This window comes from Protobothrops mucrosquamatus, unplaced genomic scaffold (genome assembly GCF_001527695.2).
Source record: "Protobothrops mucrosquamatus isolate PMUCROS unplaced genomic scaffold, P.Mucros_1.0 scaffold955, whole genome shotgun sequence".
Lineage (NCBI taxonomy): Eukaryota > Metazoa > Chordata > Lepidosauria > Squamata > Viperidae > Protobothrops > Protobothrops mucrosquamatus.
In genome coordinates, this window is record NW_015387199.1 from 164591 (window position 1) to 191867 (window position 27277).

The 27277-nt window shown below is 38.9% G+C and overlaps 1 protein-coding gene across 2 annotated transcripts in view; it reads right to left on the reverse strand.

Annotated features, from left to right (window-relative positions):
* GABRB2 (gamma-aminobutyric acid type A receptor beta2 subunit) overlaps positions 1 to 25650 on the reverse strand; it is a 110149-nt gene extending 84499 nt beyond the window's left edge. For both annotated transcript variants that reach the window (XM_015819574.1, XM_015819573.1), the window contains exons 1-3: positions 25574 to 25650; positions 25313 to 25404; positions 24375 to 24442 (exon numbers count right to left, since the gene is read on the reverse strand). In XM_015819574.1, the coding sequence (XP_015675060.1) occupies positions 24375 to 24442; positions 25313 to 25404; positions 25574 to 25650 (237 nt within the window). The remainder of the gene's footprint in view (positions 1 to 24374; positions 24443 to 25312; positions 25405 to 25573) is intronic.
* Between the last annotated feature and the right edge of the window lie 1627 nt (positions 25651 to 27277).

A 27277-nucleotide genomic window follows, 5' to 3' on the forward strand; every position in this document is an offset into this window, starting at 1 on the left:
TGAAAGACATCTTTGAAGCAAATATGAATCTTGTTCAAAAATATACAACAGGCCATCACTTTTGATGAAAGAAAAGCAATTTAAAGATACAATATGCTCATTTTAAATTATCCTAAAGGTGCTCATATGATCCAGGATATCTGAGCACATGTGAATATAATTTCAACTGAGAAAATCCTATTTACAGAAAGACACAGACAAGCGAATTGAGCATATATATGAGTTATAGGTATATTCTATCAGGACCTTAGCAAGTTATTATTTACCATTTCTAAACTATATATAATATAGTTAATAATAATAATAATAATAATAATAATAATAATAATAATAATAATAATAATAATAATAATAATAATAATAATAATAATAATAATAATAATAATAATAATAATAATAATAATAATAGAGGTGGAAAGGACCTTGGAGGTCTTCTAGTCCAACCCCCTGCTCAGGCAGGAAAACCTACACCATTTCAGACAAATGGCTGTCCAGTCCCTTCTTAAAAACTTCCAGTATTGGAGCATTCACAACTTCTGGAGGAAGATTGTTCCACTGATTAATTGTTCGAACTGTCAGGAAATTTCTCCTTAGTTCTAGGTTGCTTCTCTCTTTGATTAGTTTCCATCCACTGCTTCTTGTCCTGCCTTTAGATGCTTTGGAGAATAGTTCGACTCCCTCTTCTTTGTGGCAACCCCTGAAATATTGGAACACTGCTATCATGTCCCCTCTAGTTCTTCTCTTCATTAAACTAGACATATCCAATTCCAACAGCTGTTCTTTATATATTTTAACCTCTAGCCCCCTAATCATTTTTGTTGCTCTTCTCTGTACTCTTTCTAGAGTCTCAGCATCTTTTTATGTAGTATCATGATGATATACTATTATCAGTATAACATATTATCATCAAAGGTGGCTTTTTCTGACCCATTGAGACAAACATGAATGTTTTAGAAAACACATTTTGCAACCCTCCCACATTTGGTTTTAAGTGTAACAAATGTAATTGATACACATGTATATTATAGATTAAACCCAACTGAACAATTGACTGAATTTAGTATCTCCTAGGAATGACTACAGATATTTTAAAACAAACAAAAAGTAAATAAATTGAAAAGTTCATTTTTCCCATTAATTTTCTTCCTCTTACATGTTTTCTTAAATATGTTATAAGTACATTTTGTGATGCTAAGGGACCCCTATAATTCTTCCCCATTTAATTGCACCAGAACTTACCTTTAAGAACAGAAGCTAAAAGCCAGGATAGAATCTATTTTTTCTTATTTATCTGTTATTGCTGTAATACTTTCAGTGAAAATTTAATAAAATGGGGCTGATGAAAATGGAAATTACAGTCCAAATTGTCCACTCTAGGTGATAAAGAAGTTATGTAAGATATCATTCTGGTCTCCTTTGAAAAATTTACAGCTTTACACAATATCTATTCATCACTGATTTTATATATAGTCGGTCAATTTAGGATTGAATTTTAATCACTTGGCAAAAACCGATGAGAACATACATATTTTCATGTACTCTAGTTCCAAAAGGTTGATACACTTCCAGAGAAATTTAGAAGTCAGCTTGTATTTTCTCCAGTTTTAAGTACATTTGAAAAGATGCTTTGATTTTCACATAAAATCACCTGCTAGTCCTAAACATGTGGAAAATGTAAGGTGAGCACTGCAAAAGAAGCAGTCTTCTTTATAGCTAGATGTCCATTCCAATTACAAAGTCATATTACTATTAGTGTTGTACAGAGGTCAGATCTGAAGGGTAAAATGTGAAATGGAGAATTTGTGAGTGGCCATATAACCCTTGTTGGTTAATTAAATGAATTAAATGTGTCTGGTTCATAGGGTTATATATCAGGTACAGAGAGTAACAATACAAGCCCATAAAAAGAAGCAGCTGCTTTAAACATTTCCAACAGGAACTACAAACTTTAGTTTTTATTAAAAAATGCCAGTCCCTGCTTTTTCTAGGATTTTTTTTTAAAGAAATAGAACTAAAAGATAATCATACTAGTCATTCTATACCACTAAATAGATGCCTCCTTGCCAAAATGTCAAGTGTGGATATATTGTTCTGTTCTCAAAAATCAATCTTATTAAGAGGTTCATCAACATGAAATGTTGTACTTCAGGCCTCTTACCATTTTTCTAACAAATTTTTTTTGTGTGTCACATGGAAAAACCTTTATTGAAATTTTTATTTTTAATTTGCTTATTGCATACTTATACATGCTAAGAGATTTAAATGACAGATTAAGTGCTGAATTTCATAACCGAGCCTTCATCCATATGTCTTGAAGAGCATATTTCAGCATAATGACATTGAAATATGACTAGTATCTCATGGCAAAACAAATCTGTGAAGCAATCTACAAATAGCAGGGGATGGGGGAGAGGAGGCCATCTAAAGATAACTGAATACAGTGTTTATTCTTCATTTCAAAATGTTTTTACATTCAAAAGTTTACCTTAAAAGCAATACAGAATTGTGTTTTGAATAAGCAAATGTACTAGAGATATAAGCAATTGTGACATAGGTTGTCACTTTGGCTGGCTCAGACTTGGCAGAATTTACCCAACTGCTCAAACTGAGACAGATAATAACTATATCATGCATGAGAATGAGGTCACAAGTCATTTGGTTATCCTCTGCAGTAATTAAGATGAAGTCCCATCTTCTACCCTCCAAAGTTTAAATCCGGGACTTCTTTTTCCCATCTTTTCCACATTTAAGTGGAAATGTATTGCTCTGTGTATCTCGTGTCTACTGCCATGCAGCAGTTAGTTAATGGCATAGCTTTGGAAAGTTTAGTTCTCAATATATTTCTCACACAGTGGAGAAGATGTCTTTGCCTACCCCACCACATACAAAGACACCCTGCACACTCCATTTTTCTTTCTTTTGGTTTTAACATCCTACCAAATTCCTTCTCACTTCTCAGATTGATAAACAGGAAGAGGAAGTCTGACTCTTTAAGTCAGATACTTAAACCTCTCCACAGGTGAAGGCTGTACCAATCTAAGCATTGTTTCACCTTTTCTATTCTCACAATGCTATGGGGCAATCATGCAGCTTGGGAAGCCAAACTCCTTAAGGCCATTGTGTGACACTTTTGCAGCATTTCTCCTGGAGCTACAGGCAAGAACTTATCCCTGATGCTGTCCCCAAAATAATCAGATTCCATCCTTTTGCTGGGGGAAAGGCACAATTTGGTATGTAATTCTCCCATAGTTCCATTAAAAAAAATCAGCTTTGCTGCAAGCTTGCATTGTGACGGTTGTTTAAAAAATATGTTTTGTTCCTTGACCTAAAAGGAAGCTAGCTGCAAGAAGAAGAGGCTAAAGTAAGGAGCAGGGTGTTGACTAATTGCTGTTTTAGCTTCTCTGCCATTGGTGACCTCAAAGAAAAGCATGGTGAGGATAACAGCGTGGAGATGCTGCTTACAATTACCAGTAAATGTGAGGAAGAGTCCCCTGACATGCATTTATATACAGTACATGTGGCACTGAATCTAGACTCTGCAGTTTGTAAAATACTGGATCTATGTAACTTAATGGCATTAGTGATTTGTCTTCAATTATATTTTCCCCATTTGGTTTATTCCCAAATCCATATTCCTCATTATTAGTGATTGAAAAGTTGTATACTCTTTCCTTGCTAACCTTTTCTTTCATTAAGTGGTTTCCATGTTTTTGCTTATACTATATCTCAATTCATTAGGGACCTGTCCTTCCCCTTCTCTGTTAAGTAGTATGTTCACAGATACACTAATACAAACAATAAAAACAACAAACAAAAAACCTCTAATGTAACGAAGCTTTTAATTGAGTGTCTGCGTCGGTAAAAAAACTGGCATTGCTTTTGGTAGATCTTTTTTCCTTCAGTCACATGCTAAACTTCTAATCTATATTAAAGTATTTTAATGCACAGCAGCAATGAAATACATAAATCAGAACAACTTGCAGGAGAAGCCTATTTAATATAATATATTCTCTTTACTGCCTGTCATAGATCAGATGTCAAAAGAGAAGTGAAATGTTATCTAGGTTTCTTTCATGCTTCTTTTAAAATGTGAAATGATTGACAGGTTGTAAAAAACCTTGTTATTCCTGTTGAAATAAATTTCAACTGTTTGATACTGAAAGAACAGTATGTATAGAACAGTATGTATATATGTATGTATGTATTGTATATCAGTTAAAAAAATCCTAGAGGAAGAAAAAACAACAACAGGAAGGATTGTAAAAATAATACATTGGCCATGCCAATTTGAAGCATTTGGAGAAGTTTTCGTATTTGATGATTCATTGCAAAAATATTAAGATATATTTCTCACTTTATTTTTCAATGATAAAATAGACGTCGTGGGAAAATTTAAACTGATGTGAGTTTCAAGGATGGATGTAGTGAAGGCACAGTCCACAGAAGACAGAAAGATTCTTATGATTAACCATCGGGAGAAAGATATTTCTGTACAGGATCACATTATTTTGGAAGGGTTTCATCTGCAGAAACTCAATAATGTTTTAAAGATGATTGCTGTAACAGAAGTACTTTTCCTAACTTTGACAGCTGGAATAAGCGTACTACTGGTTAGAAAAGGCACTCCTAGCCTCAATAATTCATGTTTTAGTCATTTCCTCCTTAGGTAACTGAAATCTGCTTCACCTCATGCTGCCCTTGAAAGGGGTTTACAAGCCATGCCTGTATAAATACTGCATCAAAATTGCTTTCAAGTATGAGTTTTCCAGAAAATGCTATATATCAAACCTATATGAACTCTATTAGCTTTCATTCTGCGTTCTATTGCAGCAGAAGTGTTTAATCGATAACGCTTTACCAATTTGGAAGTCAGGGTATCTAAAAGTGATCTTTACCCATGCAAATTTTCCTGTAATTTATAGTTTTCTCTAATTGTTCAGTTTTATTTTTTTAGATGTCAAGACAGTTTAGATTAGTGTGTATAGCAGAGAAGTGCCTCCTTTGTAGTGAGATCCCAACTATGAAATTACCTTTATTGCAAAATGAAATACTTTTCTTCCTTTTAGCTTTCTATGGTAATTAATTTCTGCTTTGGAGGGAGAGTTGTTAATTATAATTCTGCTGTCAAGCTGACTTATTGAATTTATTTTATTTTTTTTCTTCATCATCACCACATGGCCTAGCTTGGGTTGAATGGTAAGTTAAATAGTCCACTTAAAAAATTAGCAATGAGCTTTCAATAACCAGCAAAAAATTAATGATCTTAAAGTCTAATTATATATTACTAATTGGGAAAGGATGTTAATATATCACTCTGAAAATTACTTGGCTAAACCAGAATATGAAGACGATGACACTTCTTCTGGGAATTTTTCATACTTTTCCTAAAATTATCCAACTGTCCACTTACCCTGCAGGGAGAGTAGACTTTATTAATGCATTCATTCTGTTTTCAATGTTAATATAAGACACAAGGTTATTTAACACAGGTCTCCTGGGAAATGGACCATAGTAACAAACATAGGTGTGAGAATTCTCATCCCATATGAAGAATCTGACCCATATGCCTTACAACAATAATCTATCCATTTCTGCCTCTCCCATTGCTTTTCAGAAGATGTGCCAAGAACATCTAATTATAAATGAGGTAATACGAACCTGCTCATAATCCAAAACCAATTATTTTCTTGCCAGAGTAGTTTAGCACACCATAATCCTTAGTTAAAATTTTGTCTTATCCGATTCAAGGATATTTTACAAGTGGTTTTGATGGCTAATTTAAACCATCGACAGAAGCCAAAAATTTAAAAGAGCCTGTAGAATGTTATTTTCAGTGAGGTTTGATCCCCAAAACTGACATTACCGTGACATTAACTTGTGTTTAAATCTAATACTATGTTGTGGGAACATGGATGTTATGGCAGTTCCACTCATATGTTGAGGAGTGTAAGGAAGAGCTTTCCCAACTTGTACTTGCCAAATACATTAAATCAACTCCTAATATTCCCAGTGAGCATAGGCATTAGAATTTCAAAAGTTTAAATCCAATAAGGAAACAAATTGTGGAAGACTTTTCTACAAGAACCTGAAATCAAGTACCTCACCTAAAAGATTAGCCAGAACAATCTGATGGCCCTATTAAGTGCTGTAAACATCATCTGTTGTGGAGCATCATAGTGCAATTTAGATTATGCCAATGGGATTATGTTGTACATGCAACACATATCCAAAAAAATGATTTATGCGCTGTTTTCCCTCAATGAACTGAAATGAAGGAGTTCTGAATAAAGGGATAGTGAATATTACTACATTCAATTTCAATTACAGCTAATTTCATTGAAGAATATTTGCTTTCATTTAACTGCATTTCTTCCTTTCCCCTTTATTATGATGCATGCAAAATCAATCTTACAATTTAATTCAAATTATTTGCTGCGACCTTCAAAGCATAGATATGCATTGTTTGAAGAAAATATGGGCATTGTTTATTACTATAATTTCCTATTTTGTCTCACTACAATCTTAGAAATACACTGAAAGACTGCAGAATGTCTTGGAGAACCTATTTTTCAAGCAATTACTATACATGCTGAGCTCTTTTCTTTCCCAGAAAGATACAGCACAAAACTGATGTATGTTATACAACAGGAAGGTACATCTGTACACATATACATTACTGATGTCTGCATCACAAATGTCATTTCATTTTCCTGCCTCAATATATTATCACAACTAAAGTGTGAGAATGAGAGAACAGAAAAGCAGAATTTACAAGCAGATTTGTATAGAAATTCCTAAATTAAGGTATAAAATAAAATAAAAAATACTTATTTATAGACTTTGCCTATGTATGCTGTAATCTATAGTAGCTCTTTACACTTCATGCTATGAAGTCTTAGACATGGATCGCAACATGTATCCTCACCCTTGATCATAATTAAATGTAAATGATATCCTTATTCTTGTATTTACTAGGCTTCCATCATATCTTCTCAGAATTAGGACAATTCATCAGCAATATCTGATTTTGAAACTGAACTAAAGTTAATTGTGGTGCCTGACCTTCAAGATTCTAATTCTGAATCATCTACCCCAGTGGTTCTCAATCTGTGGTCCACGGACACCTTGAAGGGCCATGATATCATCACAGGGGGGTCCGCAAAGGCTTGAACAAATAGCAATAGCAATAGCACTTAGACTTATATACCGTTTCACGGTGCTTTATAGCCCTCTTTCAGCGGTTTACAGAATCATCCTGCCCCCAATGATCTGGGTCCTTACTTTACCAACCTCGGGAGGATGGAGGGCTGAGTCAACCTTGAGCTGCTCAGAATTGAACTCCTGGAGTGAGCAGTGCAATACTGCAGTACTGCATTCTAATCACTGTGCCACTACAACACCATCATGGTGTTATGATTTAAATCTTGAGTTAAGTCTTGATAGTCCGTGTGGCCACAAAAGGTATTTAAAGAGAGTCTGTGGTGAAAGGAAGTTGAGAACGACTGATCTATCTGGTTCTTTTTCCTTTTTTTTCCCAGCTATAATTAGGAAAGCACGGAGCCCTGCTCTCTCTTTAAAAACCAAACAGAAGGTTTATATTAGTGAGAAGGTTCATACTGCTAATGATAAAAGGTTGGCCATTAAAAAAATAAAACCCATTAATAGCAGAAAACAGGTTAGAAAAAACATTGAATTACTAGATGGGAAAGAGAGGCAATATGACTAATGCAAAGCTAAATGGATTCTCTGTGCCTATTTTTACTGCAAAAGATGTAGCACAAATTCCTGTGCTTGAACTGACATTTCCAGAAAATCTGAGCAATGAAGACAAACGATGGCAAAAAAAAAAAAGCGCAAACTTTTAAATTCTTCTTATTGTAATGACAGGAAAGTTTCACTGAAGATTAAAGAGCATAAATTATGAACAGTTATCCCAGTGCAGTAATGTAATCATTGGAATCCCTCAATGATCTGTGCGGTGCATGGCATTTTTTAATTTGCTGCTAATTTAATGCAGCACGGTGCAATAGCCAGATTTACTGATAACATCAAGTTGTCAAGGGCTTACAAGTAATTACAAGGAACTGCAAAATAATTCAAACAGTTGAAACGAACATTAAAATATGACCCAATGGGGGGAAAAAGAAGAGTGTGAGACAATGCAGATTAGATTTCACGTTGTTTGCGCTAATAGGTTTAAACTGGAAATGACAGTTTAGAAAACAAAAACAGAGATTATACTAAACAGTTCAGTAAAATCAATGACCCAGTATGGGACTGCTCTGAAAAAAAAACATGATCAAGGTTCCTGGTGCCACTATATTTTGAAAGAACAATGGAAAGGGGAATCCAAGCAATAAAAGATTTGAGCAATGTCTCCAGCAGGAAGGTTTTGGACTTTTTAAAGTAACCAGGTAGGAAATGTGATGGAAGCATATATACCTATATTAAGGATAGGAAAAGAAACCCCTCAAAAATATCTGTATCTATTATAGCTATTGACAAAGGTGAAAGTTGCAACATTCAGAAAACATTTTATCAGTTTGATGGTAGGTTGACTGTCATAATATAAGCTGGCGCCCAGGCATCTAGATGGTTTTGAAAGAAAACCAAATAAAGGAATGAATGATCAGAGTACCAATAGCTAATAGCCATGATGGATATTTATTCTGTCCAGTAGAAGAAATAACTTATCTCTGTGTACTGTATCAGTTCCACTTATCATGACCTGTCAGAGCTTTTCCTATCATAAACATGAATGTTTTCCTTTTGCATCTTTCCTCTTCCACTATTGTGACAGTATTGGATACAGATAGTCCTTGACTTACAACCTTTCATTTAATGACCATTCAAAGTTACAATGGTGCTGAAAAATGTGATTTACAACCAGTCCTTGGACTTATGACCATTGTAGCAACCTCCACAGACACGTGATCCAAATTTGGGCCTTGGCAACTGGCATGTATTTATGATGGTTGTAATGTCCTTGGGTCATGTGATGGTCATTTGCGACCTTTCCATAAGCAAAGTCAATGGGGGAAGCTGGATTCATTTAATGACCATGGTGATTTGCTTAACGGCAGAAACAAAAAGGTCGTAAAATTGGATGCAACTGACTTAATGACCACATTGCTTGGCAACAGAAGATCTAGGCCCAGTTGGGGTTATAATGGTATAATGGTATGCCATAGTACAAACATAAGAAGACTTTAAGAGAGGTATTTAGAATAGCCTTAGGCAGAACGTGGTCCTTTGGATGGCTTTGCCTAAAGGAAGAGGAAGAAGGGAATGCTGTTGTTGTTGTTGATGTTGTTTTTAAGAACACTCCTTTTCCTTTGCCTCTGCTGAGGGAAAGAAAGTGTGCAGAGAACTAATGAAGAGGACGTTGGGGAAGTTAAGGCATAATTAAGCAGGAGGAAATCACCTCCAACTCAGATTTATCCTAGATTAAACTCTCAGAACCAGTTCTGGTCTGACCTGGACAAAAATAAAAAGTTTCTGGGGTGAGGAGGTACAATTAAAATGTAGCTTCATATTTGATGAAGAATTTAACCAGCATTTATGGGTCCCATGGTTTTATTTTAAACATTCCTGTTAAGGTCCTGAAAACAAAGGCCACTAAGAAATCAAGGCTTCCTCCTAGAGATATCTACATATGGGTCTGCATCTTTGGAAAGAACTTCAGTAACTTGTGGAAGCAAGTTAAAAATGGTTTTTCAGAGAGGTCCTTGATATATAGAGTGTTTATATTCAATTTTTGTTTCCTGATCTTTCTCAAGGTGTTTTTGAAGAGAGTTTTGAGAAAAGTTTGCAGTTTCAATTATTCTGAAACAGATATAATTCAGTTTTTAAATCACTGTTTTGTCATATTGCACTGTGCATCCAGATGAAGCCTACAAGGTGGGAATTACATTTTTAAAATAGCAGAAATAAAATGAAACATCAAATAGGTTTTCAAAGCAAGTTGGAATAGATTCACCAAGTGCCACTCTTTTCTAATTTTATTGGGCTCAGTGGAAAATTAAATAGTCTATTTTTCTAAAATTAATTATATACCTTTCCTAAAGCATATCATGTTCTAATTCCTAAAGTGGAAAAGGTCTGGTAAACAAACAGAAGTTAGAACCTAAGGAATGTCCTTGGCTCATCTCGTCTAGCAGTCTCTTCTCTCAGTGGCCAAACAACTAGACAAGAAAGTGCACTAATCTCCCAATAGATGGTTTTCAAAAGCAGTTATGCTGTCATCAAGACTATAGCCATTAATCCTCATGATTTTCATAAATTGGTCCAAAGCTTTTTTGAAGCCAGCCTGCTACAAAAAAACTCATAATTTTTATTCATGGTCAAGTGTTATCCAGGCCTTCTTACACATATTCTGAATCTTGAGCTAATTACTTCTTAAGTTGCCTACTTTTCTAAAAAGTATTTTAAGAATGTGGAATCTCTATGTAATTCTTCCTTCTAGTTCCCCATCTGCTTTCTATAATTTTTTTTCCTTTGATTTGCTTCATTAGTTTCAATGTTAAACCATAGATTCAGGGTAATTGTATTTTATTTTAATAAATTAAAATAAGATATACTGTTTTGCCCACATAAACGACTTCTGTCACTCCTGTTTCTGTAAGTGTCTTTTTTTTTAAAAGTGCCTTTAAAAATAAACAAAAATCATGACTACTGCCACTATTTGTATTGTAAGCTTAGAGAGCCAGTTTGGTATACTGATGATGGCATTAGGTTAAAAATTCAGAGAGTGTGAGTTCAAGTCCCACCAAGGCAGAAAGCCAGTTGGGTGTCCTTGAGCCAGTCACTTTCTCTCAGCCCTAGCAAAGGGGCAATGGCAAACTTCTGAAAAATCATGTCAAGAAAAATGCAGGAATTTGTCCAGGCAATCTTGCAGAATTGGACATGATTGAATTGAATAAAAATAACTTGTAAGGTTAACAGAATCTTGCAAGTCTGAAAGCACTTCTCCCCTTCCTTGTTTTTACCTTCCAGATAATTGCAGAGGTCCCTTCTGAGACACTTTCTCAATACTTTGTTGGATTGGGATATCTCTTGTCTAATCATTGCCCTGACTGTGGCTCCTCTTCCTCTGTCCCAAGGTTATTCTCACAGTCCATTTTAGCTACAGTAAGAAGTTTCAAATTCAACACAGCTCTTCATTTCACCTGGACTGGAAAAATTTGCAACCAGAAAAAATGTTATCTAGTTATCCACCTGAAGTCATGGATTTATTAACAGGTATGGCCACCTACCTGCCTCACACATGTGACTGGGCAGTGATCACCATCTGAGGAGGATAAATGAAACTACATGGAAAAAATAATTTATATTTGAGCATATGAAATCAAGATCCAGCTGTGAGAACAAAAAGAAGAGAATTGAAATGCTATATGAAAATGAATGATATTGTGAAATTCTACGTATTTCAGACCAAATCTCTTTCCAGTGGCTCTTATTTCTCCAAACTGGTCCACGCTATCTGCATAAAAAAAATGACCAAGTACAGTCCTTTAAAATTGCTTAAATCCTACTAAATAGTAGTATGAAAGCCTCTTTGCTTTGTATTGTATATCAACTGATTGACAGAAGCCCAACTGTCATTTTTTTTTCTGGCTGACATTTCAGCCAGCAGAATAGGACAACTCCCCATTAAAGTGAGCCATTCCAATCTCCCCTGGCATCTCAGGAATTTGAAGAGGAGCTGGGACAGAAGAATTTGCAGATTCCAGCCAATGAGTTTCACACAACCCAGATTAAGCCACCTGCAAGAATATTTCATAATCTATTCTGGCATTATTCATTGTTGGGGTTCCTTCACTGAATAGTTCTAATTTATGTTTCATAACAAACCTGCCCACAACTAATGGTGGATAATCATGTTATCAAAGTAACAATGTAAAAACATAGCTTCCCCTTTTCAAGTAATAATGCACTTCCAGGAAGCCAACCAAGTTACGTTAATAGGAAGTAAGTTGCTGCCTATGGATTCGTTTAAAATAAGCCCATTAGTCTCTATATTGACACAGAAGAATTCGTAATCCTATTAACTACTCAGCTGTTTTATAATATATGATACAGTATGAAATGATATACTGTAGTTCTAACCAAATACCACCTCATTCTAGCATTAAACATTCTGATTCAATTATTTTTCGGAAACAACATTGAAACAAAATATGCAATGAGTCCCATTCCATCAATAATAACATCTCTCTCTTTCCACATTTACTCTCTCTCTCTCTCTCTCTCTCTCTTTCTCTCTCTCTCCTTCTCTCTCATCACAACATCAGCTCTGGTAGACCACATTCACTAAACCTGACTCTTTAAGTGTTATCCTACATGACACTCAAGAATGGCTTTGTCAATACTTGTAGTTTATAAAATCATGATGATTGCTTTCAAATCAGTTTTTTTTTATTCCTGGTGACTCCCTGAACTAGTCTCTGCAGTTTACTTGTTAAGATTTCAGAAGCAGTGTGCCATTGCTTTCTTCTGAGGGTTGACAGGAAGAGATTGGTCCAAGGTCTCCCAGCTGGTTTAGTGCCTAAGATAGGACTAAGGCAGACCTAGAACTCACAGTACCGTAACCATTACATGAAACTGACTCTGGGAGTTAATTATTAGTGTGTATATTTCAATTCTAACTTCATTGTTTATGTTCTATTCACACACACATAAATGCACGGATTTCTGTTGCAAGATTGACTTGCCTTCATGCACTATGTATGATAAAATATATGCAATTTTTCTAAGGGGCTCTTAGGATCCTTTGATGATTTCTTTGAAGATAAATATCCCCAAATACAGGTATTTTGTTGTAGATAACATTTAGTCCTGTTAATGATGATGGGATTTTTGATTGTTAATAATGACAGTCAGTGCTTTTTTTGTAAAAAAAAAAAAAAAAAAAAGGTGCCGGAACTCACACACATCATACAACCCGCCTTGCCTACCCTACAAGGTTCCATCCAAAAAAGGTGCCGGAACTCCGTTCTGGGCGTTCTATGACAAAAAAAGCCCTGATGACAGTTGATAACTCTGAGTCCTCATAGTAACTCTCATTCCATGATGACCCTGGGTCTGTGCCCACAATAGATACGTTTTACCTTGTTTCTTTCAAAAGATGCTTTGTAAAGATGGAGAAATCTGAAATCATCAAGCTATATTATGTTAAGTGGGAAAAAGCAAAGTTGACCTTGAGTATACCACTATTCCTATTTAATGATTAGAGGAAACTTAAATTTCAAGGTTTTTCCTCTTTCAGTTATTTGAAAACAAGAAGGCAGGTTTTATCTTTGATGGAAAAAAGCTGGGGGGGGGAGGGTTAAAAAATAGAGGGAAAAAATGAGGAGACATGAAAGGGGCTTTTTCTTCTCTGTCTGCTGATACTATGAACTAGTAGAACAATAGTGATTTTTTTCCCCCAGAAGCTATCATTTTATTCATTTCATTTGATGTATCTCATGTTTTCTTTTGCAGCTCATAGCTGGTGAAAGCAACACCTAGAAGGCTTTGTATGACCAAATCTCAAGGACTCATATAAAAGAGACCAGGTGAGAAAGTCAACTCATTCTTAATATAGTTAGCTCTAAATCTGTATCTCATAAAAATAAAACTAATTTGCACCACATATTTATTATAAAAGAGATAAATTACTATGAGCTGAACTGAAATAAAAATATATTTATTAAGCTAACAGATGGATGTATTTGTATATATCTGGCAAAATACTATCTCAATGTCTTTTTATGAATAAATTGGTATCAATAAATTGGTAGAAGCTGGATTTAAAGTTAAAATTTCCCATTTTTAAAATCAGGTCAAAGGTAAATAAAATGTGACGATTGCATTTAATAATTAACAGAATATATTTTTTATAGTTTGGTCATCATATGATGTGCCTAAATACCATAAAATAAAGAAATATTTAGTGGAATGGAACTGTAACCTTAAAAGAAAATATACAATAATTAGAGTTAAAAAAAAACCTAGTCTCTCACGAAACCAAGCAAGGCTATTTTGGCATATTATTGGCATTTGAAGTAGAAGCTGAAAATAGTTGCAGCAATCTGTTGGGCCACCAATTCCTCATTTTATGTATATGAGAGTTATTCTAGACAGTACGAATCCTCTTTTTGTGCAGTGAAATGCCACCTCCACAAAATTAATAGAGAAGGAATCGTTTTGCATATAACGCAACTTAACCCAATGTTTTTCTTAAACTTCGAAGATGGATTTGCATGCATAATAGAGAAGAACGTGTAGCCTCTTAAAAAAAAAATCTGCATTTAGAAAAAAGAGAGAAAAGATAATGAAGAATTCTTGAATGCGAAAGGCATTCTTTTTTCTTCTTTTTCAAAATCTCAGCAATTTAATGATACAATAGTAATATTTTAAAATAGCATACCAATAAGTGAAAATATAGCACAGCAAAGGGTCAGGAATGGCTCTAAATTGCTCTGTCTATATCTAGACTACTTCAGCCTCCCTTGTATTCAGTGATAAGTCCGTTTGGCCACAGTTCTACGTAATTCTCTCCCCCGTCCTTTTCCTAAACTAGTAAAAAAATCCTGCATTTCTAGTATAACTTCTCTGAATATATGAATTTGCTAAGAAATTTCTGAGATAAGATATGTTTTCAGGAAGATCCCATCAGACATTGTAAATTATGAGCTTTATTCTGGTTTCATGTCTCCGATATCTCTTGCAAAATGTACAACCTCAATCTAAAATACACATATTAAAATAGGTCCCCTATAGGGAGAACGGAAGAACAGATTTGATTATGGTCCAAAGTTTTTTTTAAGATCATACATTTTTATATAGAAAATGTTTATTCCAGGGGAAGAAATACTCTTGAAAAGAAACATTTGGGTTGTTAGCACCAACAACATAAAAAATAAAAACCTTAAATTAATGTAGTTAATTTACACTTGTTGAAATTCTTGTTGATACTGAATGTTATCAATGTTAAAATACTGCAACTGCTAATGCTATTATAATTGCTTTTGACAATTGTATTTAGGAGAAATGACTATTTGTTGTACTAAATTACTTATATGCTACTTCAAATGTATCTTCAACACATTCTGTATGTAATCGCTGAATGCCCTTGACAATATAACTTGAGATAGAAACTATATTTATGTTTCTGCATGAACAAACATGCTCAAATATATATAGGAGAAGCATCTTCTTAACTTTTCTGACCAAGATTATGTAAACAGTAAATTAATGCCAACATTAAATGATAATAAATAACCTTTATAGCTGTGGTTGGCAATTGACTATGGACAGAATGGTGCCTCTAGGATACTACCTTGATGCTTGTCAAGATCCTCTGTCTTTTATGTCATCACCACCTAGACAATTTTTTTTTTTACTTTGTACAAGTATCAAGAATCAAAATCCCAATTACTCTTCCTTTCTCTTTCCACTATTCGTCTAGGGCAGGGGTGTTCAAACTTCACCCTTTTATGACTTGTGGACTTCAACTCCCAGAATTCCTCAGCCAGGCACGCTGGCTGAGGAATTTTGGGAGTTGAAGTCCACAAATCATAAAAGAGCCAAGTTTGAACACCCCTGCTCTAGGGTCCACATTTTTCTGATCTTTCTTCAGAAATGGGAAAAAGTGTGGAGAGATGAAGGCCAGAGGTCTGCTGTTTTACAACTTCAAAAGAAAGGAAGAGTAGAAAGGAAAATTTGTCTTAATGATGGTAGAACATTCTGGTGCAGCAGGGGGCAATTTAGAGGGAGATGAAAGAGAGAAAGGAGACCTGATACAAAAGCAAATGGCTATAAGTCATGATGAAAATTTATCTGAAAAGATAGGTTTTATGTTTTGGGATTCGCAGCATTGAAGCAAGACACATGTTGTAATCAAGAACTTCTTTATTCGTTCTCTGCTCAACTCAACTCCCAGCAGGCATGCAGGCCTTTTATAGTCTCACCAAACCCAGGCAGTCCAGCCAATAGGAAAGAACCTTTTTTCGTGCCTTGCGCATGCGCACAAGTCCGGCACTAGCCAGTATGATCCCGGGCAGCTTTTCGATTGCCCGGGACCGTTTGCAACATTTCTGGGCCTGCTGAAATGCTTCAGCAGGCCCAGGACACAACACCCCTCCCCCCTGGATGAAAGACGCCACAGAAGGCACAATAGCCCAATACAGGTGTCTAGGACAGGATAAGTGTTAAACACAAATTTCTTTTACTGTGCATAGGCAGAGCACTTTATACTAAATCATAATAATAACAAATAAACCTTTAACAAAAATAATTACAACAACCACTTTGTGGAACATAATTCTTTGACTAGTAAGGTGGCCTTTGGACTGATAGTAACCTTACATAACCTTTAAGGTATTCAGGTGGGCCTTTGGCCCTTTGTGATTGTTGCAGGGTCAGGGAGGGTGCCTGGCCTGACAGACCAGGACTTCTATTTAATGGTGCCTGGCCTACCAGCCCATCTGGTGAGCTCGATAGACCAGGACTTTGATGCCTTAGAATTTCAGGTGACCCACTCCGCAGCTGACTGGCTGGATCCTCTGAATCTAAGCCAGGTTTCTTCGGAGGAGTGGAAATCCCCAAGCCCAATGGGGGAGTGGAATTCTCCAAGTCCACAATGGACTCCTCTTGGGAACATTGTCCCTTGAGCCCACGACCAGCATCGGAAGTGGCCTGCGTTGCAGAAGTGCCCCAGTAGTCCCAGTCCCCCATGTATGTGGCCGAGGTGCCAGAGTCAGGAGCCGCCTCCATGGCAAACCTCCTCTCTTGTGACTCCCTGTTTGGAGCAATAACTGATGTGCGGGATGACCCCCCTTTCGGAGAATTCCTGTTCGGAGCACTTGCTGAACCTTGAGATGACCCCCGAACAGCCTCAGCGGCAGTCTCAGCAGCTTTTGAGATACTGCTAGAACTGGGAAACCGTAAACCAGAATGCATATTATGGTCCTCCCCCCCCCCAGAGCAGAGCCAGGAGCGGAAACATTGTTGGACAACCACCAGCGCAGTTGGTCAATATGGTGCCAAAGAAAGCGTCCATCGCCCAAGATCACTTTGTATGAGAGTGGCCCTGAGACCTTGCATACAACAGCACTGATCCAGAGATGTCCAGGACCATAGTTCCTTGTCCAGACTGGATCGCCCACCTGAAGTCTCCTAGGTGCCCGCAGCTGTGACACCTGTGAAGCCACCCGGTCTGGGTGCAGTCTGTCCAACTTCATGATGAGGTGTCGACCCCAGCGGAGTTCAGCTGGGCTCTTTCCAGTGGCAGTGCATGGTGTGGTGCGGTGTGCAAGAAGAAAGTCTGCTAACCTGTGATGCCAGCTACCGTGCGTGATTCTTTTGAGTGCATCTTTGGTGGTGCGTACCATCCGTTCAGCTTGCCCGTTGGTGGAAGGGTGGAAAGGAGCTTACATTGCATGCCGGATCAAATTGGCCTGTAGAAAAGCCTGGAACTCAAGAGAAGTAAATTTGGGACCATTGTCAGAGACGAGGACATCATGGGTAGCGAAGATTCCTCTCAACACCTGGATGGTCCTAGCAGTAGTAGTGGAGGAGACAGGTACAATATCTAGCCACTTGGAATGGCTATCCACCAGGATAAGGAAGAATTGCCCCTGAAAGGGCCCAGCATAATCTAAATGTACCCTTGACCAAGGGGTTTGTGTCTCCTCTCACCTGTGTACAGGGGCCTGAGCCATTTCAGGCCGTGACTGTTGGCACACCTGGCACCCGTGCACCTGGGCCTCAATAGCTTTATCAAGCCCAGGCCACCAAAGATGGCTGCGTGCAAGCGCTTTCATACGCACAATGCCCGGATGTCCCTCATGCAGAGAGAAGAAGACTCTAGACCTCAGTGAGGCTGGGATAACTACTCTACTACCCTATAACAGGCACCCATTAAATGTAGACAGTTCGTGTCTCCTTTGCCAGAAGCTTTGAAATGCAGCATCTGGACCCGTGTCAGGCCATCCTGACAACACCCATGTCAACACGCGTGTAAGCATGTGATCAGTGCAGCCACGTCCCTAGCATTGAGGGGAGATTCAGGCAGTTCCTGAATAGAGAGAATATTAACAGCAGGGGCAGGATTTGCCTCTATTTGTGTGAGAGGTAGCCTACTGAGGCCATCTGCATGGCCCATTTCTTTCCCAGGTTTGTGAATGAGCGTGTAGTCATATGCTGACATGAAAATGGACCACCTCAGCATACGTGGGGATATGATGTGTGGGGTTTGTTTGGTCATTGTAAACAACCCCAGCACGGTCTGTATAGACCGTGAAGTGGCGGCCATATAAGAAATCATGGAATTTCTTTATGCCAGCCACTATAGCCAAGGCTTCTCTGTCAATCTGAGCGTAATTCCACTCTGCAGATGACAGAGTCCTTGAGTAGTAAGCCACAGGGACTTGTGTCCCATCAGCCTTCAGGTGACTGAGTACTGCACCCACCCCATAAGGGGATGCATCACAAGCGATGCACACAGGCAGCTGCTCATTAAAATGTGCTAAGACAGCATTTGATGAGAGCAAGGCCTTGACCTCTGTAAAACTCCTGTCATGGACTTTAGTCCACTGCCATGGAGCTTGCTTATCTAAGAGCCAGTGTAACGGCTCAGCCACTGCAGCCTTATGGGGAAGAAAAGCGTGATAGAAATTGAGAAGTCCCAAGAAAGCCTGAAGCTCACTTTTAGACTTGGGACTTGGGGCCTCCTGAATGGCCTTCAGTTTGGATTCTGCAGGGTGGATGCCTTGAGCATCTATTTTAAAAGCTAAAAATTCTGTGGAAGTAACTCCAATTCTACATTTGTCTTTCTTCAATTTGAGGAACATTTGGCAGAACCTCAGCAACACAGCCCTTAACCTCTCAGCCAAATTCTGTGATAACTCCCCTGCGATGAGGACGTCATCGAAGTAGGGGCAAACCCCCGGAATACCCCTGAGCGTGCGCTCCATGACGCTCTGAAATATGCCAGGAGCAACATTCACCCCAAATTGTAACCTTTTTACCTTAAAAGCGCCCCTATGGGTCACTATTGTTTGGGCCTCAGCAGTTGCCTCATCAACAGGTAGCTGTTGATAGACCTGTGCTAAATCAAGCTTTGCAAACAGCTTTCCCCATTTGAGGGAGGCCAGGATATGACTCACTACCAGTACAGGATATGCATGCTGTTGTAAAGCTGTATTCAAAGTACATTTATAGTCCGCGCAAATTCAGACTTCCCCATTAGTCTTTAAAGGCGTTACAATGGGGGTTTCCCATGGACTTGAGTCCACAGGTTCCAAGATGCCCTGCTGGAGCAACTTGTCCAGCTCAGCATCAATCTTGCCCTTGAGGGCGAAGGGCACCCTCCTAGGCTTAATCCCAACTGGTGTGATGTTTGGGTTTAACCGCAGGGCGATGGGAGGCCCCTTGTATGAACCAAGCTCTGAACTAAACACATCCACAAACTCTCTGCAGACTTCTGCAATTCCTGGAGTTTGCAGGCTGTGTAGGCCAGTTACCTGGATTCCCAGGGCCTCAAACCAATCGAGTCCAATTAGACTCATACGATCACCCCCAACAACCACCACATCTAAGCCTTGGAAAGCCTTACTCTGCACTTTGAGTGTGGCTTCTCCAAGTACATTAACCCTTGAATTTTGAAAGTTAGTAAGAATTAAGTTCGATGGCCTGAGTTTGACTCGAAGGCCACTACTGCTGCAAATCCTTTTAAAGGTATTGTGTGAAATGATCGATAGAGCGGACCCGGTGTCCAGCTCCATCGATAAGGGACCCCCTTGTAACTTCACATCAATGCAAAGTTTCTTTTTAAGGGGCTTGTGTGTCCCTGTTCGCAAAATGCTTCTACACGACGCGCAGAAACCCACCCTGTGTTGGCTGGGGACCCTGGTACCTTTCTGAAGGAATTCTCCCTGAGGTTGCACCTGCTGGTGACCCAAACAAATGGTGGCAATGTGGCCTTGCTTACCACATGCCCGGCAAATGGCGAAGCGGAACCGGCAGTCTGTGCACTTGTGGCATCCCCCGCAACCGAGACACTGAAGGGCTGCTGGGGCCTTGTCCGGTTTCTCTCGCGGCCTTCTTACCACAGGCTGGTGAAGTCTGTCCACCTCTTCTTCAGGATCCAAGTCTGGAACTTCTTGAGTGACCTCTTGATGGACGGTCGCAATGGCTGGAGTGTTTCTGGCGAGCCACAAGGCCTTCACAGTGCTGCCTGCTGCTTCTTAAGCTGCAACTTCGCGCAAGACATCTTGGAAAGTGACTTCAGCTTTAGCAAAGTTTTTTGTTGCAGCTCTCTGCTTCTAAGGCCGCAGACGAAATGGTCTCGTAAGCGTTCTTCCAGATCCTTGAATTCACAAGGCCTGGCAGCTTATCTCAAGGCAGTGATGAATTCTGCAGCAGACTCACCCAGCTTCTGGTCCCTCTGCTCAAAAGCATGCCTCCACACAATTACAGATAGTTTGGGATGGAAGTGATCCTTCAGCATGTTTTTTAAGTCTGTGTAAGTGACAGACTTCAGCGGTACAGGAGCTACCAGGTTTTTGGCCACATCGAAAGTGTCCTGACCCCAGATGCACAGCAGGGTTGCCGCTTTCAGGCCATCTTCCTGGACCTGGTTAACCCTTAGGTAATTTTCTACCCGGGCCACATAAGAGTTCCAGCGCTCCAGGTGAGAAATGTCGAATTCTGACAAGCGTCTTATCTTTGACATCTTCAGCTTTGGAACGCCTTGCTGCAAGCCTTCGTTGGGGAAAGGGACTGTTTGCCAAGCTCACCTCCAGCGATGCTGTACTGGCAGGTGAGTGCAGAGCTGGACGCCGACTTCCCAGGCTTCAGGCTTTCAGATGAGGCTTACCCTCTTCTTCTTGCCTTCTTCCTTGCAGCTATCCCACCTTCATCGCCACTTTTATGTTTTGGGATTCGCGGCATTGAAGCAAGACACATGTTGTAATCAAGAACTTCTTTATTCGTTCTCTGCTCAACTCAACTCCCAGCAGGCATGCAGGCCTTTTATAGTCTCGCCAAACCCAGGCAGTCCAGCCAATAGGGAAGAACCTTTTTTCGCGCCTTGCGCATGCACACAAGTCCGGCGCCAGCCAGTCTGGTCCCGGGCAGCTTTTCGGTTGCCCGGGACTGTTTGCAACATTTCTGGGCCTGCTGAAATGCTTCAGCAGGCCCAGGACACAACAATAGGTGTGTGTAAATAGAAGATAAAAAGGATTTAGGTGTGACCCAGAAGGAATCAGTCATTAAGAATGTGTGAGTTTGGATCAATAGGTTTAGATTATAATGTATTTATGATTTTATATACTAACAGTGTAGGCATGTAGTGATTTTTCTTTGTACGTTTCAAGGGAAAATGATTTAGGAGTAATCTTCCTATGAAAAGAAAATTTGATTGGACAAATTGAATTTAGAACTTGGAGATCTGATGAAATTAACTTTTTACCTACACTGATTCTTTAGCTAGAATAGAATACTGTGAAATCAAATGAGATCTCTATATGCTAGTATGTCTTTCTTAGAAATTTTACTGCATTTTTTTTTTAGGAAAAAAAGATTTAATAGAAAATATGTGATTGCTCTTACCTGTGGCAGCCATTTTTAAAACAAAACAAAACAAAAACTGAAATGTGCCCATAACCTAAAGGTTATGTAACAGGTTTGGGCTGTTAATCATGATTAATCATGATTATAAACTTATAAACAATTTTTTTTTCCTAAGAAAGTGGGATCAGGTAAAGATGTCAATCACCTGATATGGTGTTGTCAGAAACAACCATAGATTTATATTAACTCCTCAACTTTTTATTCAAAACAAAATAAGAACGTACTCATTTACTGTGAGTATATTGGTCAAAGTGATGCTGACTTTTAAGTAAATATGCCTAGAGGTAACTTCCAAAATTTCAAAACATCTATTTTGTCATATAGGCTAAGGATCACTGATATCAACCAACAAGAAGGCAATCTATATCTGAAATGGTATAGGGTTTCCTGCCTGAGCAGGGGATTGGATTAGAAGACCTCCAAGGTCCCTTCCAACTCTATTATTATTATTATTATTATTATTATTATTATTATTATTATTATTATTATTATTATTATTATTATTATTATTATTATTATTATTATTATTATTCCTTATGAAGTTTAACATTCTATTATAGCACTGCCAAGGTTTAGGAACATTCTATCATTAATGCCAAGGAAATATACTGTAAGTGAAATTTGAATCAAGCAGATCACCAACTATTATTCTTGCTCCTGGAAAAAAAAAGTTTGATACAAGAACAACACCACTCTTATACTAAGTAAGCCTCTGTATGACCTCTTAGATTTGCATAAATTCACTATAGCCAATATAGCCTATACACAATAGGTTCTCACTGAATTTTGCCCTTAATCATGGTGAGAAATCAAGGGTAATTAATGTAAAAACATGATCTTTCTCCTCAGTCCTTTCCTCACATAAGCACAAGTTCTTTACACTGAATTTATATCACACTTTAGAATTCATTAGCATTCGTGTTTAAGCTTACCTAAGAGCTGAAAGTAGCTCTGAATCTAAATTAACAGCAACTTCAATTTAACTATGATACATGTGGGTGTAACCATGACCCTTAACTATGGGTAAAGTCAGTAGAGAAAAGTTCAGCATGACCAAAGAGTTGTTTGTGAAGAAAGGATTTAATGATCCATAGATTGTGCCAAATCTGAAATTAGTGTAAAAGGAATCTTTTTTTTTTTTTTTGCACATAGACATATTTCAACTCTGAATGACTTTAGGTAAGAAATGAATCTAGTAGAGGTGAAATAATTTGGGATATCAAAGACCTTGCATGAATAAAATTTAACATTAGCACAAGTATTTAGAGATGCATTTGATAATGTATCTTTTATACAATCTGTACTTTAAAGACTTATTAATAAGTGGCTGTATATTTTTTTGTAAAAAAAATTGTTCTTCCACTCTTGAGAATACAGCACAGCAGTTACTGAAAGTGTTCATTAATGTCAAGTCAATATTCTAAATAAATATTACAAACATAAATACTTTGAAAAATACAAATTGAGCATTTTGTGTTAACTCTGATTTAGCTTTCACAAATGTTCATGTTATTTTAATTTGCTTTAAATTCGACTCTGCCTTCTTGTCAGTATGTAGGCTTGCATGTTTCACAATTCCTTAGTCATTGCCAGATTGCTTATTTTTTTTAAAATCTGGTAATTGAAAAGCTTTGTAACAAGATTTATGCTGTCTTCACTATATCAGCAAGAATATTAACTTCTCAATAATTTTTGTTTCAGAAAACTAACATCCTGCTGGTAACCAAAATTATGTTCAAATGGCTTGTGTAAAAACAAAGCACTCTGTGTCTGCTAAAACATACTACAAAAATCACTCTTATTTTTTTACAGTCTTTACAAATTGCTTTTCTCACCATAAAAACTGGAATTTCCAATAAAAGCTTGACTCCGCAAGCAAGCTGAATTTTATTCCAAAATGCACAAACACCCATTCTTCCACTTCTATATCTAATGGTAATCCTGTATACTTCAAAACTAGCAACACACATATAAAATATTGAAACAGTCAACTCTAATCTCATTGTCCCCTCATCAACATTCTAAAATAATCACATACGTGATTCCAAAGAGTGAACAAAAATGTTACAGAAATACAAGATGCAGTGCAAAGTTGTGGCAGCAGGGGGCAATCCTGCATGAGCAAAAAGTGGCCAGAATTGTTCCCTTAGGACTCTCTTAACTGTATGTCTGAAATGGTATCTGCTAAATAGTACAACTGTCAATACATCTGACCAGCTTTTTACACTCTATAAATCATAATAGTTAAACAATCCCAATATATTAAAATGGCAAACATTCATTTGAAAAAAAAAAGAATGCATTTCAAATGCCTTTGTGAAGCCTCTCAAATTCATTTACTCTGGGTTTGCGTGTGAATATGTGTATGTATGTGTGTATTATTATTCAATATTATTTCAAATGCAAAATGCAGCCAAAGATATTGTTATTCCTTAAAATCCACTGGTCACAGTTTTCATATTCAGGAATCACAGGTAGTCCTAAATCAATGCAATGAGTCATAGGAGAGAGAGAGAGAGAAAGAGAGAGAGAGAGAGACAGAGAGAGAGACAGAGAGAGACAGAGAGGGGGGGCACCAGATATTGGGGAGGGGGTAGAAAAGGGATGGCCTAAAACATTGTTGCCAATGTAAATAAAAGGTGCAAAAAACGCAGAACTTTCATTGGTTCCCCTTCCCTGTAACAGGATGTAATATATTCCAGACCTTAATACAATGTAGAAGGTGGAGATGGGTGGGAGTGAGCTGAAGTACTCACCATATTGACTTCTGACACCATGTCTATGCTGGCAATGTCTATGTTCATGCCAACCGCCACAGGAGGACCTGCAACATAAGACGGTCTGCACTGTGATCTTTAACCATTTAACTCATTTCAGGGAAGATTAGGTCAGGCTCAAGAAGGGGTGGGGCACAAGGACTTCTCAGTCTTAGTTACCCCCCCCCTTCCAGGATCTCTCTCAGTAGCAGGAAGGCTTTATGTAACTAGCACACATGCTTATACCTTCCTCCCTGTAGGTGTGCTGCATTAATAACAGGGTGAAGGGTCTTTTTAGTTGGCCAGACAGAAGGAGACCTGACCAACTAGAGGAAATTAGGAGGGCTTTAAAGCAAGTAGGGCTTTGATTCCTGCTTGCCTTGTGGACCCATCCTGGTGAACAGAGCCTTGCAAAGCGTAAAGTCAACCCATCCTAAATTCCAAACTATTCTCTTAACTGAATGTTCTCTTGGTGTGTATTCCAAAGGACTCTAATTTAAATTTAGGTTTAAATGCACATGGAAAATTTTTTCTGAAAGTCCATGGGTGGTTGAGTGACATGTACATTCAGTTTGCAGGATATTTGCACTTTAAAATACTCATTGTAACCACAGGCATAGTTTGAGGAATGAGCACTGGATAAACTTAGGACATTAGCATCTCAATAAACCTAATTAAAGTTTAAATTAGAGAGAGCAATGTACACTGCCTGCCAACACATATTCCTACAATGAGGCCAATCACACACACACACTAGTCATTGTATGTTAGAGAAAATTGGAGAACATCGACTTAACTTGGAGAAACCTTCAGAAATCACAATTCCCGTGCATTAGAGAGAGGCAGCTCCCTGACAATGTTTGAAACAGGCACTCACAACCCAGAGCATGGCAGCCTGGGCGTGCAGCAAGATTCTTCTACAAAAGCAATCGAATTACCTCCAAAATCTGGCCTCAGTCGAATGTCGTAGCCTTTCAGCAATCTATCCACAGTCTCTTTTACTAGGGACATATTGCTAGGATCATTAGCACTAAAGAGAGACAGAGAAAAATACATCAATACAGAGACATTTTCTGTTTTCTCTCTCTCTCCCCCCTCAAAATGCATTTTGCACCTCCAGTTTAACGGAAGCATACAATACATTTCAAAGTGAAGGACTGGGGGGTGGGGGACATAGAAGAGAACCTTTAATCACTTACCTCTGTGCACAAACCACTGTTATTATAAAGGGCAACGACCAAATCCCAAAGCAACCTTTTTTCCGAACTCTCAGCATCCCTTTAGCTTTTGATAGGATTTTAGGGTTTCAGTAGAGGAGAAGAAGAAGAGATCCAACTTATTCTAGCCAGTGCAGTAATTCTAATGTGGAACGCATGCGCACGGCGTGCCACAACATCAAAAGGAGCAGTGGTTGATGCTGGAGATGGAGCAAATTTCCTTGCCAAAAGAGAAAGAGGGAAGGAAGGAAGGAAGGAAGGAAGGAAGGAAGGAAGGAAGGAAGGAAGGAAGGAAGGAAGGAAAAAAAATTAAAGGGGAAGAAAGAAATGCATCATTTAAAAGAGAGTAAGGCACAAGAAGCTAAGCGACATTTTGTTCCCCTTCTGAGCGTATGGGTTGCCCTATAGCAACCCCAGAAGTTTCAAGAGTTGCAAGGCTACAGTAGTTTTGCAACCTGATTTAGAAGAGAGAAACGTGCAACATCAAATGAGGACTTAAGGGGCGAAAAGGTTAAATGGGAATCCGAGGCATACACGTGTATGCGTGCGTGCGCGTGTGTGTGTGTGTGCGTGTGGAGGGGGGAGCTAGACTTTTTGTTCCTTGAGAATAGCAAATGGTGTGTGAAACCAGGGAGGGAGGGGGTCCGAGTTTGCAGTCGGTGGCTAGAAAGGACTCAGCCTATAGCATTTGGGGGAGGGGGCAATGCCAGATGATGACGAGTTTCTTGGAAGGGGCTAGATGGCTGTCTGCTCTTCCGGGGAGAGAGAAAAAAAAAAAGAAAAAGAAAGGCGGTGTGTGTGTGCGGGGGGGGGGGGGGCGCGCAGAAACGAAAGGCTGGAGATCGTGAGTGGCGTTAGGCATACTACGGTCTTAAAGATTCTTTACATCAGAGTAAAAAAAAAGTACCAAAGTCAGATCTTGCCCAGCTTTTTACATCAAGCGAAGGGTCTGATTTCAAAGGCCATCTCCGGCTCTCGCTTTAACAGCGCTTCCTCACGGGCAAGCGGGGAGGGAGGTCGTGCCTAAATACACTGCCCGTACCTGGAAATAAGGGGATGGGAAGAGAAGATGGGGTGGTGTGGTGGGGCAGGGCAAAAAGGGGGAAGTTATCCTCCCGGTGACCATGCCGCCGCCGCCGCCGCGCATTTTGCGCTTGCAGTCTCCTTACCTTGTCGGATAGTAAAGCCGCAGAAATGCAATATTCGGGGCTCAGATCAGCGCTTCGGAGGGAACCGGAGAGGAGCCGCAAGCTGATCTGGGGACGGTTTGAATGACATTTAAATCCCCAGTAGCAGAGCGAGACCCGAAATGCTTCCTTTTAAATATGCCTGCTGCCGTTGCTGATGCTGCCAGCTCCTTCCCTCCACCGCCACTTCCTCCTCCTCTTCCTCCTCCTCCTCCACCACCACCTCCTTCTTCTTCTCCTCCTCGTCCTGCAAAATCCCACTTGGAACGGCCGGGAATCTGTGCTGCTTCATTGAACGGTTACGGGGCCGGAGTGCTCGCTAGCCTGGGATGGGCGCGGGAAAATGGGGGGGGGGGGTGAAAATAAGCGGAATTGGATGCTTGGATTCTTCAATTACGTCTCGAAACACTTAATTTGCTGCAGGAGAGACTAAGAAGCGGGCGGGGGAGCGTGGCACACCGCGGGAGGCGGAGGGGCACCGGCGCGCGCAAGAAAGATG